Consider the following 15,761-nt stretch of genomic DNA (forward strand, 5'->3'; position numbering starts at 1 on the left):
TAATTTCAGTTATTTAATAAAACAAAATTTAAACACGTTCCGTTTTTGTTATAGTGAATTTAGGATAAGGGATATTGCAGCAGTGAATGTTTGTGTTTTGAAAACCTGCAATTAAGTATGAATTGATAAGCACGAAATCACATCAAAGCCAGATTATTTCTCTAGCAAAAAAAAATAACCATAAGTTCAACTTTAGTAAACAGTTCGATAAATCTAAAAACTAAAACCTCTGAACTTTGTTCTAACGCTTTATTATAACGCAGTTTGATCTTTTTATCCGATTTACATTGAATTTATTTTCTAGATCACCCGAAAGTTTTTGACCCTAATATATACATGATAACGATTATCAGAGAATTAAACTTTTAAAAAATTTTTTTGTAGAAATTTTGAATAATTCTGTTGATAACTAAAAAAGTTAAAATAAAATTATCGATTCGGGACTCTTCTAATTATGAATCGTAGACAATTAGTACTGTCTATTGTTTTATTTTTTTTCTGTAAATTCTAAATAACTATGGTTTAATTGCGATAAGAGTACTTGTCGCAATTAAACTGACGCAACGGTAAACAAATATTGGCTCTTTATTGACTTGATCACAATGTATTGTAAAGCTAGTTAAATTTTTAACTAAAAATAAAATATATCAATCCGGGTAGGTAAGTATATCAAAGATTATGTGTCCGTTGTACACAGTACATTTCGCCCTGATATAGTGGTTCTGGATAAATCTAGTAAAAATCATCAACATGCATTTCATTTAAAGGTATCCTGGATACTCTAATGATTGCTCGGTGGTAAAAGCTCGATAACTATAACCAACTTGCTGCTGAGTTAACCTCGAAGGGCTATAGGGTCTCGTTGGATGCATAATACACAATAGAGAATAGCAAAGATCGAAATCTTTAGGAGTAATCTAAAAAAACATAATCATACCACGGCATTGTTGATTGTACCGTACACGATCCGGTGCTCACATAAAATTTACATTGAACATATAATGGAGTAGAGAGTGAGCAAACTCACCGATATCGGATGACGCCATCTGAACCATCCTTCCCCATTTGTGAGTGACTTATCAAAATTGTTTTTAATTATGAGTTATGTGATAATTTTCTGTTATTGACACTCTCATTTATTATTTTACACTTTATTTTCTTTTTTGGTCTTTTGTAGTATACTTTTTATGGCAATTTTTCTATAACTTTTTAAAATTGTTTTATTGTGTATATATTTTTTGTGACTATTTTCCATAATTCTGCAACTTTTTTTAATACTCTGGTAATCAAGATCATTATAATAAACGTCTTCATTCATCTTACATGGCCCAAAAACCGAGAAAATAGTTATTTGACTCCTTAGTTTCATATATTCCTTCTTGACAGATATTGATATTTTTATTCGGTTTTAAAAAAATATAAATTTTTCGATTACTTATAATAAATTTGTCAGAAATACTTTAGAATTGCAACAGCAATTTTTTATTAAATAATTCTATTTACAAAAAATTATTTCAAAAATACAAATCACAAGTTTAGTAGAATTATTTACGGTATAACTTAACAAAATGAACATTAAAAATTCACTTTTTTAATAAATTAATTAAATCCTGGCACTTAACAATTACAATAAATTTAATGAATATGATATTGTATTTGGTCTTCAATTGGATTTTTATGATCTGAAATATTTGCTCGTGCTTCATATGTAGCAATAACAACGCCTTGCTGATGTTGCTTGAAAAAATCACCTCTTAAACCGATGTAATAAATGCGTGTTGTCTCCGAACCAAAATTATTTGGAAAGTATAAAGTTAAATGATAAACTGATGAAAATGTTACGATCCTTTGAAAATAAAATTATTATTGAAATGTTATTTACCCAGGACTTTAATTGAGACTAAAACAATTAAAAAACAATCTATCCACCCTTATAAATTCGCGAATTATTGATTATAGTGTCATTTAAAAACAAATTATTAAAATGATACGAATAAATCAAAGCTTCTAATGAAAGAATTATTTTAAACTTTCTTTTAAAAGTCTTCCCTAATCTTTTGTATACTAGGCCAATTCTTAATTAGATAACTTACTTTGTAGGATACTCAATGGACCCATCAACATCCTTTTGTAACTCAAATTCTTGATCGCTTTGAATATTAACATCGTCAAATGTCATATGTGGTCTATTCTTAAATCTAAAATAAATTCCAAACTAAAACTAGCTTATTTATTTAAAAAAATATTAAGAAAGATCTTACATTTTAACGCTAGCTGGATGACATTCAGAATCACCACCGATTATAACAATTCCCTTTAATTTCACATTACCAGCAAATGGTATGTTAAATAACAGTTCTTGATCAACATCACTTTCGACATACTATAAATAATTAAGGTAATTAGGTTCTAATAAGAATAATTTAGCTATATAAATTTTTTACCGTGTTAAAATCTAATCTATCTTCCCATGCTTTTAAAATACTTTTACCGGAGCCTTCAGTTGCTTCATTTAAACATTCGACATTTTCTTTGTCAATTTTTTGGTATAAACTATACTTGATCCCCAATTCAGGGCTATCATCGTGATCGTGATCTCCTTCGCAAGTATGATGTGACATTTTACTTTAAATTCTCAAAATCTCAATTACAATTTTATTTAATATAATTATAAATCGTATTTCAAATTGAATGACAAACAAAATTGTATAGTCCTTTTTTTAATACAATCAATACGTCATGAATCTTTAACCGATATTCATATTTTCTTAAAATATTGGTGGAAATAAATGACTATGATTATGATAGTACTATATTAGTAGGATATCAGAATTCAAGTTGATGAGTTTTATATAAAATAATAAAGAAACCAATTATTTTCTAGTTTCATTTTATTTAATACGACGCAACCATCAAAACTTCTTATTTATATTGTAGTTTTACAGCTAAACTTCGTCTTCACTGCCTTTAATAATTTTACTAAAATGCAAAAACTTAAAAAACTTGGTCTTTTTACACTCATAGTATTTTGTTTCTACAAATTTCACAGTTATAAATAGGGTTGCCACCTCTTCAGATTTAATCGGAAGACTTAAGAAATCGTGTAGTTTCTTTCGATTCCCGATATCTACCATTAAATATAATAGTGCTATTGTTATCAATTCACATCGAAAAGCAACTTTACGCTGCATTTTTGGGAGCAGCTATGAAACTTTATACATAGTTTTTTTGAAGTATAAAATGAAATTTCATTCGATGAGATCAAATTTTTTTCTATGAAATAAATATTTCGGTTCTTTTTCTCAAAATACCTATTCCTAAACTAACTTAAACGATAGAAATTATAAACGTAAAATTGACGACCAAAATATCGTCATCGTCAAGTATCGTCTTATGTTTTGAGCATGACAAGTCGAATAAAACCACATCCTTGCTCAACCTAATCCGTAATTTGGCCAGACGATCCGCTTTTCAGTAAATGTTCACTTTTTTCGAAAAGTGAAAGGGACACTTAACCAATGGTCGAATCGCGTGATATGTTTTTATTCATTCGACTCAAAATATGTACATTTAGATCGCCAATTTTGTCCATTACTTAAACTTGGTGGACATTAAAAAAAAAAAAAACTTGGCTTATATAGCCATTTCCATGGGAAAAAATTGGGCCATTTTAAACACTAAATGCCAAGTTTCAGAGCTCTGGCTAAAAATCCAGTATCGAAAAGCACAACAGCCAGACTCAAATAGAAAATCGGCACAAAAAGAATTCTATGAAAATCAATACATATAGTCATTTATACGATAAAAATGACAGCACGTGAAAAAAATATCACACTTTCATATCAGAAATAATAATTCGACATCTACGATTAATATTAAAGCAACAGAACAATATTTTTTACAAAATTAAAATTCATAGTTTTTTAAATGAATAGTACTTTTTACAACATTATTATTTTTTTGAATAATCAATTTGTTATTATTGATTCAGGAATTCTTGTACGAGATCTGCTGTGGTAGAACTATACATGGTTTTACTGTACCATACACATTTTACATGAGTGTTGTGAAGTTAGAAGAAAATAAATTGTAGTTTGACCACGGACGTATATATATGGACAAGTAATACCATTATAAAAAATGCACACCGCATGTAAGCTGACATGTTGTGACTAAATTTCATTGGCTGTCTTGAAATCCAATCATATTGTATGATTTTAATGTGGGAAGTTTTAAATATATATTATTTACATTTGAAATTGTATGTACTATACACTAAAAAGTATTAAAAAATATTAAAAGTATAATATTAAAAAATAAAAAAAAATATTAAAAGCGTCAATAATAAAAGCGTCAATTAATATTAAAAATATTAAAAGCGTCAACAGCTATTTGGTTAGGATATCCGTAAACAAACAAGGTATTAGATAAACTGTACAAACCAGTACAAACTATGAACCAATCAGATAATAATAAATTCATAATACCAACTTAAAATTCTTATGTTACCACCTAATAAAATCCAAACATATCTAAATTTGACCTTGAAAGGTACATCGTGGCGACTTACATACAGTTTGCATTTTTGTATAAAACGCCTACTTATATTACTTGTCCATCTATATATACGTCCGTGAGTTTGACATACAAATCGACATGAAGCTAGCCTTTCAAAGTGTAGTTTTGAAAGGTGTTTTAACTCAACGTGTTTGTTAAATTGTTACAATATGGATTTGGCGGCTCGAAAAATTCGTGATGCGGATTCTACAATTGCATACGTTCAATGTGATGGATTAGTAAGTTCTTAAAATATACTCCAAATGATTAACTTTTGATTACTTTCCTCAATCGGAATGCAACTAACCTCAATTTTGGGCGCAACCAGGGACGTATCGATAAAACTAGAAGTATTAAAAATTTTGTGTATCACGACGAATTCTAATAAAAACTACTTTAAAATTGTCCACTTCATGAAATTTATAAACCAAGGACTGTGGGTACTAACTGTTTATAACTCTTGAAATATACGCTGTTATTTAATTTTATCTGTTGAAATAAAGATAAAAAATATTAAGAAAGATTGCCAAATTTTTTAAACTCAAATTTTGATGGAAATCAGTAGCTTAGGCGATTTTGACCTAAGACAGTTTTCTAACGGAAGGTGTACTGCGTATACCTTGTGATTTTATGACAAGTTAGCGTATAACTACCATAGAATAATATTGGCGTATACTCAGTGTTGATTTTTACAGCTTGTATACCGTATACCTTCTGCTGATTTTACGATTACAGAACTGCCTAAAAAATAAAAAAATGTTACAAAAATAATTTCAGAATCACGTTTTCGGCGTAATTGGTCTCCAAAGAGATGATTTTGATATCTTGGAATCCCTTAATGTCGGTTAATTTGGAAATTAAATTTCTGCAATCTGAAGACATGGTTTTTAGCAAATGAATTTTATGAAACAAAATTTACATTTTTTGATTTCCTTCTTTTAAAATTATTAAAAAGTGATTCTAATGAAAACGCAAAAATCTTAATAACTATTCCTTGTTTTAATGTATTATTTTGAGTTTAAAATACCTTAGTACCTAAATTATTAAAAGATAAATTTTTTTAAATAATATTTTATCTTGGTAATGTTCTTCCTTTCAAAATAATTATTAGTCACTTTTATCTTAAAGTATTTATAATAAAAAATTGAATCACTTATTTCAGGCTGTAATGAAAATGGTAAAACATTGCCATGAAGAATCATCAAGCAACATGGATATCGCACAAGGTGCTCTTCTCGGCTTAGTTGTTGATAATCGTTTAGAAATTACAAATTGTTTTCCATTCCCTAAACATAATGACGAGACAATGGATGAAGAAGAATACCAATTAGCCATGATGCGTCGATTACGTCGCGTGAATGTTGATCATTTCCATGTTGGGTGGTATCAAAGTGCAGATGTGGGTAATTTCTTAAGTCTTCCACTTTTAGAATCCCAGTACCATTATCAGACCTCAATAGAAGAATCTGTTGTGGTTATTTATGATACACAAAAATCAGCTCGTGGTTTCTTGACTCTTAAAGCGTATCGATTAACTCCACAAGCCATTGAAATGTACAAGGAGGGTGAATTTACTCCAGAAGCTTTGTTAAAATTAAAAATTGGGTATGAAAATTTATTCATTGAAGTGCCAATTGTTATTAGAAATTCTGCATTGACTAATATAATGATGTCAGAACTATCTGAAATGGTACCAGAAGAAGATGGAACGAATTTCTTGGATTTGGGAACTGCATCAGTATTAGAAGGTCAATTAAGATGTTTAATGGATCGCGTTGACGAATTAAATCAAGAAGCAATTAAATTCAATCGTTATCAACAATTAGTTAATCGTCAGCAACAAGATAAACATCGTTATCTCCAAAAACGTGCTCAAGAAAATGCAGCTAGAGCAGCTAAAGACGAACCGCCACTACCGGAAGAAGATATTAATAAACTATTCCGCCCACAACCAGTTCCACCAAGATTGAATCCAATGATTGTAGCTGGTCAAATTGATACGTACAGTCGGCATATTTCTCAATTTTGTTCACAATCTTTGGCTAAACTTTACATTACTCAAGCACTTCAAACAGCTAAAGAGGCTAAAAGCACATAATTTTTACAGAATTTGTTTAATTTATACTTTGATCGATCTGTAAATTGAAGTGTAAGTGAAAAATTTATAATCAATAAATAACAAAGATAACTTTCGAAAAAATTTGTATTCTTATTCCAAATTACTTTTTTTTTTTTGTTTATTTAAATTAAATTGCCAAAATTTTTTTATTCATCAAGAAAATTTTAATTAAAATAAAATCAACATTATCATTAACATTACGACACATCCGTTGATTAATTTTTGTTAACCAGGATATTAAAGTTATTTAAATGCAGCTATTCGCTGTGATATGCTTCAGATTAACTTAAAAGAATAATACAGTGCAACCTCGATATAACGAATCTGAAGGGAACCAGTAAATATTCGTTATATCAAGTAATTCGTTGAACTGAGGTTCGTTATGTTGAGGTTAGATTGGTCTAAAATTCGTTATAAAGAGGTAAAAGAATAGTTTTATTCACCTCAATATGTATTACGTACTTATACTAATAAATGATAACACATTTTTATCAAATTACTACATATGTATATGTATTTGCTATGTATTTATACTATTTCTTGATAGTTGAAAATTCGTTATATAGAGGTTGTACGCAAAGAATATTCGTAATGTAGAGGTATATTTTATATTGACTCTTATGGACAATTCAAGGGGATTACGAAAAATTCGTTAAATCGAGGAAATCGTTATATTGAGGTTCGTTATATTAAGGTTGCACTGTATTGGTAAATTGATGCGAAATGGTTTTTTTATGAAACACTTAGAAAAAGATTATGAAAGTAATTATAATTGTCCTTAAATAATATCCGAGCAATAGTTACGCATAACGTCAAATTGTGTATTTTTAAATTTTAAAGTTAATTTAATAACTTATGACATCATGAATTACTATTATCATATACATTTGTTTACAATTTGAAAGTTGTAAAGAATGTTTGTTTAACTTGACATATGTGGGAACCTCGAAAAATGAGTTTAATCGAAGAAAATGGATCAATTTCTCGTTTTCAATTTTTGAAAGAAGTAGAAGATAGAAAAAACTCTAAATAAAAATAAAAAAAAACTTGCTTTAAAAATTTTTTTGGAAAAGTTCCTAAATTTCGCACAATAAGTACGAAAAACCATTTTTAGATAAAATTTTGCAGTCACTTTTTGCCTAAACTTTTTCAAAAGGAACAATTTTCATTTTTAAAATTTGGAATCATTTTTCTCGATAAAACTTATTTTTAACGTTTCCAGCATATGTCACTTAAAATAATATCTTTCATCGAAGGCAGTAAGAAGATCGACCATTTTCAATAGTAGATTTAAAATTCATATTCTTTTTTTGATGAAATCATATTGTTAATAGATTCATCGTTGAACTTATCCTCTTAAACCCAACCTTACGATACCATACGGCCTTCTTAGGATAAAAATGCGCATCTTTTAAAAGGTAATATTCTATGTTATACTCTTATTTTCTGTACCATTATATTTCTGTGTGAGTATAAAATGGAATATTTCCTATTTAATTAAAGGTACGTTCATTCTTTTTACTTAAGATAATGACACCCATATAAAATAAGAAGAAATTAAATATTACTTGATGAATAATTTTATTCTTTATAAAAATTTTGATCGAATTATATATTAATTTAAAAATTATTGTACTAAAAATACTGAGTACGAAAAATACTTTTCTGTGTTATTAGCCTCATTTTCCAAAATTGCACTGAAAAATTTTACAAATGCTAAAATTCTTAATTTTATATTTTTTTATCACAAAAACATATTATACAACAGCAAATATTTATCACAAACATAAAAAAATATATTGTGCTTTTACAAAATTCATTCGAGTCATTATGATTATCGATTTTAGGCCCTTATAAAAATGTTTGATATTGGTAGAATTTTTTTATAAATTACTTTTAAAAAAAATTGATATTACATTTCTAAAACAATTTAGCCCTCTTGAATTTTCTGTTTTGAGGGTAATACGTAAAAATAATGCTATATACCCATCCATGAAACCATATCTAAGACACTAATTCCACATTTGGAATGATATTTAGTACAAATGCCATAAGTTTTACCATCATTTTCTGCTTCATTATATATTTTAGGTAATTGTTCATCTTCGGACGTTGAAGGTTCAAAAACTACTTTAAGTATTTCTCCCAAAACACCGTTATGCTCAATTGAGGAAGCGGATAATTCACAAATTGTACGTAACAAACAAGCTTGCCCAGGATAACCATGATTTTCCATTTTAGATTCCAATAACTTGTATGCTATTGTACGATTAAAACCAATTTTTGATCGTGCTTCGGTTGCATCAACAGTTTGCCAATTTAGGCCGTCTCCTTCAATAGTTTCATTATATGGTAAATTATAGCTAGCTTCAAAGTTATATGCCATAAATACATTATTTCTTGCCGATCCAACAGGCACGGACACAGCAAGAAATAACCCCATTGCACCACCTTTTGGAAATTCTACATAACGTTTTTCTCTTACGAAACTTTCAATTTTACTTGTGGAAAAAGTTATTAGCAATAAAATTATAAAGTTTGAATTTTTCATTTTGTGAACTGTACTAAAAACGCTAACACGATAATTTTAAAAAAATTAATTACTTTTCTTAAATAAGTTCAAACTGTTATGTTATTAGGCTCAATATGTTAATTTTAAAAGTAAATAAAACATTTTGGTAATGATTTAAAAATATTTGTAGTGTTACCATATCTTCACAAGACCATCATATACAAAAATAAACAAAATTTTTTTTTTAATAAATCAAGATTTATTACATTACAGACCCTAATAAGAAAATCTAGAACCTATATGTATAAGATTTCTTTTTAATGCATTATTTTGAGATGCTTATAAACACATTATTGTTAAGTAAATGGCATATCATTTTAAAATAGTGGAGAAAAAAGTCATGTAAGTCTGAAGCATAGTCATAAAAAAAAATCAAATGCGCTCTATGTCTATGTGCTTTACACAAATTAATTTTAATTCCAACAATTATTTTAAGGCTGTTGTCTAGCTACATTATTGTAAACAAATTTTAGATTATATGCGCGGTAAGAATATATAAACTTGTAGTGAAACAAGGTACAATTTTTATTTTTACTGTATACCACTCACTCACTACTGTTTCTACAATATACAAGTGTACGATGAATTCTTTTTTTAACTCAGAACAAATACATCAATGAACAGTTACTTTTGTGAAAATTTCTGACAATTACTGCTTGAATTAAAAAAATTGTTAAAAACAACCTCTCAAATGCTTTCCGTTTTAACGATCCGAACTTTAATTAAATTTGTCTAGATTTAGAGACGATCTAGAAAAACGATCTAATCTATCGATGGTAATTGCATTGTAACTTAGATGGTATTGTAAGTTAGAAAGTAAGCAAATAGTCTAAAAAGATAATTCCAAGCTTTTGATAGGTGTTATTTTGGGAAGTTAAAAATATTTGTTATGACACACCCTGTATTTTTATAAGAAATGCAAACAAAGTGATGCAATGATTATTTGATTTATTTTTTCAATTTTTATATGTCAAATTATCAACCCACGTAACCAAATCCATGAAACTAATTTCACACAAACTATTGTACTTTTTACAAATTCCATGTGTTTTACCATCAATTTCCGCCTGATTATATTCTTGAGGTAACTTTTCATCTTCTGATGTAGATGGTGAAAAAATGACATGAAGCAACTCACCCAAAACTCCATTATGTTCAAGTGTAGAAGCTGACAGCTCACAAATTGTACGCAACAAGCATTCTCGTCCTGGATATCCATGAGTTTGAATTTTTCGTTCTAATATTTTATATGCAATAGTTCGATTAAATCGTTCCACATTCGATCGAGCTTCTTCGGATGGTTGTTGTTCAACAGTAAACAAATTTACACCTTCTTCGATTGTTTCATTCGTGGGTAATAAATAATTTGCTTCGAAATTGTACGCAACAAAAACATTTTTTCTTGGTAAATCGATAGGCACGGCTACAGCAAGAAATAGGCCCATTGCAGTTCCAGTTGGATATATTAGAAAACGTTTTTGTCGCGATAAATTTTGGCAATTTACTAACAATACTAAAAATAAAACACAAATTAAAATATTCGTGTTCATTATTCTTAACATCAAGAAACAATGACTCTTTGGTTGATTAAGACAATTGAATCTAGTGCATATAAATTTATATAAATATTCGCTAATTACAAAAATAAATATATCTTAACGGGTTTTTTTCAGAAATGCAATATCTGCAAATATTTGCAATTATGTTTAGCACTATGCTAGATTAAAACACACAAAAAAGTTAGGCATTCATTCATACTAGGCGACAATTTTATTTAAATAAAAAATATATTATTATACCAATTTTATAGCCCATATTAAAATTCTACTAACATAAAAATTTTGGGAAGATAATGTTTACGAATGATATTTATTGCACAAAAATACAAAAAACAATGAGGACTTTTTATTTAATTAAGTACGAGTTTCGAAATCACTTCTTTTTTGCAATAAAACTGAAATTTACACCTTCTTTGATTTTCACGACCTTCATAAAAAAGTGAGATAATATATGTTTGAATTCAAAACAATGACTATTATGAATTTGAGAATATTGTTTATAAAACATGGTAGTCTTCTCCGATTTTTAAAAATTACGATTCAATGTGAGTATTATTAAATTAGAGCCCTTTACCTTTCTGTATTAATGAGAATGATTAAATCGTCAGCCACCCGAGAACCGAGAATGAATTGAACCGAATTCAAAAACATAGTTTTGGTTTCAAGCTCATTTTCTTTAATGGTTCTATTCTTTATAGTTTGTCAATACATTACTTAACAGTAATGTACAGTTACAATACAGTACATTACTTTCAAGTTTAACAGTCCCGATATTTCATTGTAACGATCATTATTAGCATTTTGGAGTTAACACAACCTACGACCGCCACTGCCTATACTAACCTTTGTTGTGAATTCGTTTCAATACTTTTAAATAAAAAAACGGATACAAAATTCGCATTCAATACGACTTTTGTATCCTTGAATCAATCGACGTATTGATTCATATTAAATTTTTAAGCCGGTATAATTCATTCTCAGTTATATTGCATCTGTATGTCTATTATATCACTATGATTATCGATGATTAAATAGAATCAATTCTGTCCAAACTAATATAGCACATTTTTTTATTCGAGAACTGTGTATTCTTAAAAATCGGTGAAGACTCCTCTTTTCTCTGTAATTATCTATATTGTTTAACCGTGATTGCCGATTATAAAAAATTCTCTAGTTTTGTTATAGAAATTAAATTTCAAGATAAGATTTTTATTCAAAAATATGTTTGACTGCGAACAGCTCTTTTGACTAGAATAAAGTTTTCGATTTGTGGAAGGATTCATTATTTAAAATAACGAATATTTGAAGCTAATTTTTTTTGGAATATTAAGATCCTTTTGTACAGAGGTGTCCATAGGCTTCATTATTTTCAGACAGTCTTAATCGAATATCGTTACGTATAACATAAATTAGTTATTAAAATGGTCCGGTCATGCTTACCCAACACAAAACCAGTTCCGTTTTTTTAAAAAGTGCAGAGCTTTGTAATTATGCACACCATATATAGATTATTTATTTTTTCTTAAAAATACGTAGGGGTGCTAAATTAACGGATAAAACGGTCACTTATAACAATGTGCGGCATATCAGAAAATTACATAGTCAATATCGATTATTATTAACAGTAAAATTGTATGGTTCCAGCCGATAAATTGGCTGAAAAGTAATACTTTTGAACTTGTTCTTTCACTATTTTTAGCTGTAAAGTTGAAACTGTTGAAAATAATGGCGCCTATGGTATTTGTAACTGTGTTTATGTGTAATTGAACGTTTGATCGACGCCAAAAATCAATTTTGTAAGATGTCTTCATGAAAACAGTGATTAAACAACACAGTGTGATGTCTTAGGCAATTTAAGAAAAGGACTTTTCTGTTAGAATATTTGTTTGTTAATTGTAACGCCTCCAAGAAACCTTTTCTACTCCTAGCACTATGTTGTTAATCACTGTGCCGAAAAATATAATTAAAATTACAACTAGAAATAAGTAAAATAAATTACACAGAATGTAAAACACAATTAGTATTCACAGGTAGAAAAGGCTGCGCCTTCTCTAAAATTGCCTCTTCCAAATAATGTTTTAAAGGCATAGGTAAATATAATTTATCTATATCCTGTTTATTATTTATGCGTTTAATAATTTCCGCTCGACATCTATCTTGCAAATTCACAAAATCACGACGCATACAACACAGAGTCATTTCAGTTTTCGCCGCTGTAGAACATATCATTGGAAATAATGGTTCCCGCACTTCATGCAAATCTTTGAATGCAACGCCCAAACATTTACCATCTTTATAATACGTTAAAGTACCTTCAACTCCATCAAATAATATTCCAATCAGCGTTGCACGATTTTCTTTGAACGGTTTTATAAAATGTTTCCATCGTCCTCCATGCCACAGCAACCCTTTATGTGACAAACCCCAACTATGTTTATCTTCCCCTAATAAATTTACAAATGAATCGGCATGTAACCGTGCTTTTCTTGTACCGATACCAAACATCATACTGGTTCCAAACACACGTTGCGATACTTTCAACTCCCAGTAATATCGACCGTTATTTAATACTTTGGTACCTCTTACCCCAGCTGTTCCACTACTCCATGTTGGATGGAAATGTGCAATACGTAATCCAGGACCATATAAACGAGCTTCTGGACTTCGTTCACGGCGATTCCATGTCCACTGGTCATCACAACCACCTTTTAAAGGTTTTGGATCGCAGCTTATTCTGTATGCGTAATTTTCGTCAAACATTGTTGTTGCTTATTTTACGTCATTTTATTAATTTATCATTAAAAAAATAATTCCTTAAATTAAACAAGTAACACAGTTAAAATATCGCATTTTTCAATAGATACAGACTCATTTAAATACATTTTAAATGTGTTTCAAGAAATCAATAATATACAAGATTGTAGATTATGCACATTTAGAGACAACCCCTTTTTTAAATTTAGGGTTGTTTTTAAATCTTTCCCGCCACTAATAATTTTCATTTCCATTTTAAATATTAATTAAAAATTATAATAAAATTTGTTTGAAATCAAATACTATTATATTTTTACCTTTAATATTTATAGTAAATTCAAATTAAATTAAATTTGCTTTAATAAGCTTTTAAAAATAGATTTGTTTAGGAATTTTTTTTTTTTAAGCGATGTCACTGTCGCTAAGTTTGACATTTGTCAGATAATGTTTTCAGTTTTTACATTAAAGGTTATGTTTTCAAAAGAAGTAATTTCTAAAGAATTTTCGATATGAGTAACTCATCAACGGGTGTTAGTGGAGCTGGTTTAGGTACGACCGAAGATGATGAACTTACTTTACCCCGAGCTAGTATTAATAAAATGATAAAAGAACTTGTACCTACAGTTCGAGTTGCAAATGAAGCTCGTGAATTAATTTTGAATTGTTGTACTGAGTTCATACATTTATTAAGCTCCGAAGCAAATGATATTTGTAATCAACATAATAAGAAAACAATTAACGCCGAACATGTCCTACAAGGTATATGTTAAGTGAATAGAGAGGTCATTATAAAGATTTACGAATTTTTAGCAAATGAATCGTTAGAAAATTACCCTGATTTTGAGTAACGTAATAGCTGTAATGAAATTAATGGATGTTAAAATACTCAGGCGCTTTATTAAAACACATTTTCTAGTTTTAGTATTGCTCTTGGTGTAGTTCAACCTATTTAAATTCGTATTGCTTTATGTGGACCTGCATAACTAGAACAAAAATTGAGAACTAATTAACTTATTTCAGCTCTAGAACGGTTAGGTTTTGGAGATTACCAAACAGAAGCTGAAGCGGTATTAAGAGATTGTAAAGCTGTTGCTGCTAAGCGTAGACGACAAAGTACACGATTAGAAAACTTAGGAATACCTGAAGAAGAATTATTGAGACAACAACAAGAGTTATTTGCTAAGGCACGAGAACAACAGGCTTGGGCTGAACAACAACAATGGCAACAGTTACAGGCTGCAGCTCAGCAAGCACAAGCGTCGTCATTACCTTCCTCAAACGATGATGAAGACTATTCATAGTTTTAAAAATATTTATTATTATAATTTACATAAAAATATGAATGGTATTGTAAACGACAGATCTTTGCGTCTATTTCATGCTAAAAATAACTTTTATGGCCGTAATAATTTTTCCAACATTGATGCTAATAAAACTAACTAATCGATATGCATTGTTTTAAAAAGTGACCTTGCACGATTTTTTGTATTTGTTTCTTTTTAAATTATCATTTCGGGATGAATTATTCAATTATTGTATTTTTTTGTATGAAAACTGTGAAGTATTAAACCTTTTCTTTTGTATGTTAAATTATTGTGATTTTATTTTGTATCTTATGATATAAATTATTCGAATAAAAGTTTATTTTCCATATTTCTATGAAAATTCTCTATCCCAAATAATACAATTTTAGTAATCATAAATTCTAATCATTTTTTATGATATACGACTTTATTCACTCTTTGACATGTAGATATCTACTCGGCTGCAAGGAGCTGAAGGATTTTATACTCAATCACATTATTATCAGTTTCATAACGTCTAGGTTTCAGTGAACAAACCATAAATTCGGTTCAATATTTTAAGCATCAAACGATCGAATAGAACCAAAGTTTAGCATATTGTTTACGAAGCTTCTTGAAACATTATTATTTTTTACATATTGGGATAGGATTATTGTAGCAAAAGCTTAAAAATACGTAGTCTTTCACTCAAGTGTTTGACCTACATTATATAGGATTTATTTAGAAGGTTTAATTAAGTCTTCAAATAAATAAAAATTCCAGTAAATTTTGCAAACGAATTAATAAATCAAAAATTGGAACCCCACTAAAACTTATATTTTACAGTTATTATTTATTTTATCTGTAAAAGTATTCAACTTATAGGAAATAGACTCCAATTTAATATTATTTTAGAA

General features: G+C 28.7%; 6 protein-coding genes across 6 annotated transcripts; 2 read left to right on the forward strand and 4 right to left on the reverse strand.

The window, feature by feature from the left end:
• Positions 1 to 1,534: 1,534 nt before the first annotated feature.
• On the reverse strand, positions 1,535 to 2,792 carry LOC123305330 (PITH domain-containing protein GA19395). The gene is made up of 4 exons (XM_044887015.1): positions 2,445 to 2,792; positions 2,262 to 2,383; positions 2,094 to 2,198; positions 1,535 to 1,846 (listed from the first exon to the last, which is right to left on the reverse strand). Exons 1-4 carry the CDS (start codon positions 2,619 to 2,621, stop codon positions 1,636 to 1,638), a joined length of 615 nt encoding a protein of 204 aa, XP_044742950.1. The 5' UTR covers positions 2,622 to 2,792; the 3' UTR covers positions 1,535 to 1,635.
• Positions 2,793 to 4,655: 1,863 nt separating this feature from the next.
• LOC123302984 (eukaryotic translation initiation factor 3 subunit H) lies at positions 4,656 to 6,757 on the forward strand. Its single transcript, XM_044886082.1, has 2 exons — positions 4,656 to 4,796; positions 5,720 to 6,757. Exons 1-2 carry the CDS (start codon positions 4,728 to 4,730, stop codon positions 6,653 to 6,655), a joined length of 1,005 nt encoding a protein of 334 aa, XP_044742017.1. The 5' UTR covers positions 4,656 to 4,727; the 3' UTR covers positions 6,656 to 6,757.
• A 1,807-nt stretch (positions 6,758 to 8,564) lies between these two features.
• LOC123305390 lies at positions 8,565 to 9,763 on the reverse strand. Its single transcript, XM_044887092.1, has one exon. The coding sequence runs from the start codon at positions 9,225 to 9,227 to the stop codon at positions 8,655 to 8,657; it is 573 nt and encodes a 190-aa protein (XP_044743027.1). The 5' UTR covers positions 9,228 to 9,763; the 3' UTR covers positions 8,565 to 8,654.
• A 358-nt stretch (positions 9,764 to 10,121) lies between these two features.
• On the reverse strand, positions 10,122 to 10,840 carry LOC123305715. Its single transcript, XM_044887509.1, has one exon. It carries the CDS (start codon positions 10,808 to 10,810, stop codon positions 10,205 to 10,207), a length of 606 nt encoding a protein of 201 aa, XP_044743444.1. The 5' UTR covers positions 10,811 to 10,840; the 3' UTR covers positions 10,122 to 10,204.
• Positions 10,841 to 12,309: 1,469 nt separating this feature from the next.
• LOC123305447 (SPRY domain-containing SOCS box protein 3) lies at positions 12,310 to 13,586 on the reverse strand. The gene has a single exon (XM_044887161.1). It carries the CDS (start codon positions 13,565 to 13,567, stop codon positions 12,803 to 12,805), a length of 765 nt encoding a protein of 254 aa, XP_044743096.1. The 5' UTR covers positions 13,568 to 13,586; the 3' UTR covers positions 12,310 to 12,802.
• Positions 13,587 to 13,999: 413 nt separating this feature from the next.
• LOC123305592 (protein Dr1) lies at positions 14,000 to 15,032 on the forward strand. Its single transcript, XM_044887363.1, has 2 exons — positions 14,000 to 14,320; positions 14,582 to 15,032. Exons 1-2 carry the CDS (start codon positions 14,071 to 14,073, stop codon positions 14,860 to 14,862), a joined length of 531 nt encoding a protein of 176 aa, XP_044743298.1. The 5' UTR covers positions 14,000 to 14,070; the 3' UTR covers positions 14,863 to 15,032.
• The last annotated feature ends 729 nt before the right edge of the window (positions 15,033 to 15,761 follow it).

This window comes from Chrysoperla carnea, chromosome 1 (genome assembly GCF_905475395.1).
Source record: "Chrysoperla carnea chromosome 1, inChrCarn1.1, whole genome shotgun sequence".
Lineage (NCBI taxonomy): Eukaryota > Metazoa > Arthropoda > Insecta > Neuroptera > Chrysopidae > Chrysoperla > Chrysoperla carnea.

What these genes read in the sequence shown, in the direction of transcription:
- LOC123305330 (XM_044887015.1), bottom strand. Translation starts at nt 2,621, where the DNA reads ATGTCACATCATACTTGCGAAGGAGATCACGATCACGATGATAGCCCT. An exon ending in ATAGATTAGATTTTAACACG is followed by an intron (nt 2,384 to 2,444) that starts GTAAAAAATTTA and finishes AATTATTTATAG; the next exon opens with TATGTCGAAAGTGATGTTGA. An exon ending in CATCCAGCTAGCGTTAAAAT is followed by an intron (nt 2,199 to 2,261) that starts GTAAGATCTTTC and finishes AATTTATTTTAG; the next exon opens with ATTTAAGAATAGACCACATA.
- LOC123302984 (XM_044886082.1), top strand. Translation starts at nt 4,728, where the DNA reads ATGGATTTGGCGGCTCGAAAAATTCGTGATGCGGATTCTACAATTGCA. An exon ending in ACGTTCAATGTGATGGATTA is followed by an intron (nt 4,797 to 5,719) that starts GTAAGTTCTTAA and finishes CACTTATTTCAG; the next exon opens with GCTGTAATGAAAATGGTAAA.
- LOC123305390 (XM_044887092.1), bottom strand. Translation starts at nt 9,227, where the DNA reads ATGAAAAATTCAAACTTTATAATTTTATTGCTAATAACTTTTTCCACA.
- LOC123305715 (XM_044887509.1), bottom strand. Translation starts at nt 10,810, where the DNA reads ATGTTAAGAATAATGAACACGAATATTTTAATTTGTGTTTTATTTTTA.
- LOC123305447 (XM_044887161.1), bottom strand. Translation starts at nt 13,567, where the DNA reads ATGTTTGACGAAAATTACGCATACAGAATAAGCTGCGATCCAAAACCT.
- LOC123305592 (XM_044887363.1), top strand. Translation starts at nt 14,071, where the DNA reads ATGAGTAACTCATCAACGGGTGTTAGTGGAGCTGGTTTAGGTACGACC. An exon ending in CGCCGAACATGTCCTACAAG is followed by an intron (nt 14,321 to 14,581) that starts GTATATGTTAAG and finishes AACTTATTTCAG; the next exon opens with CTCTAGAACGGTTAGGTTTT.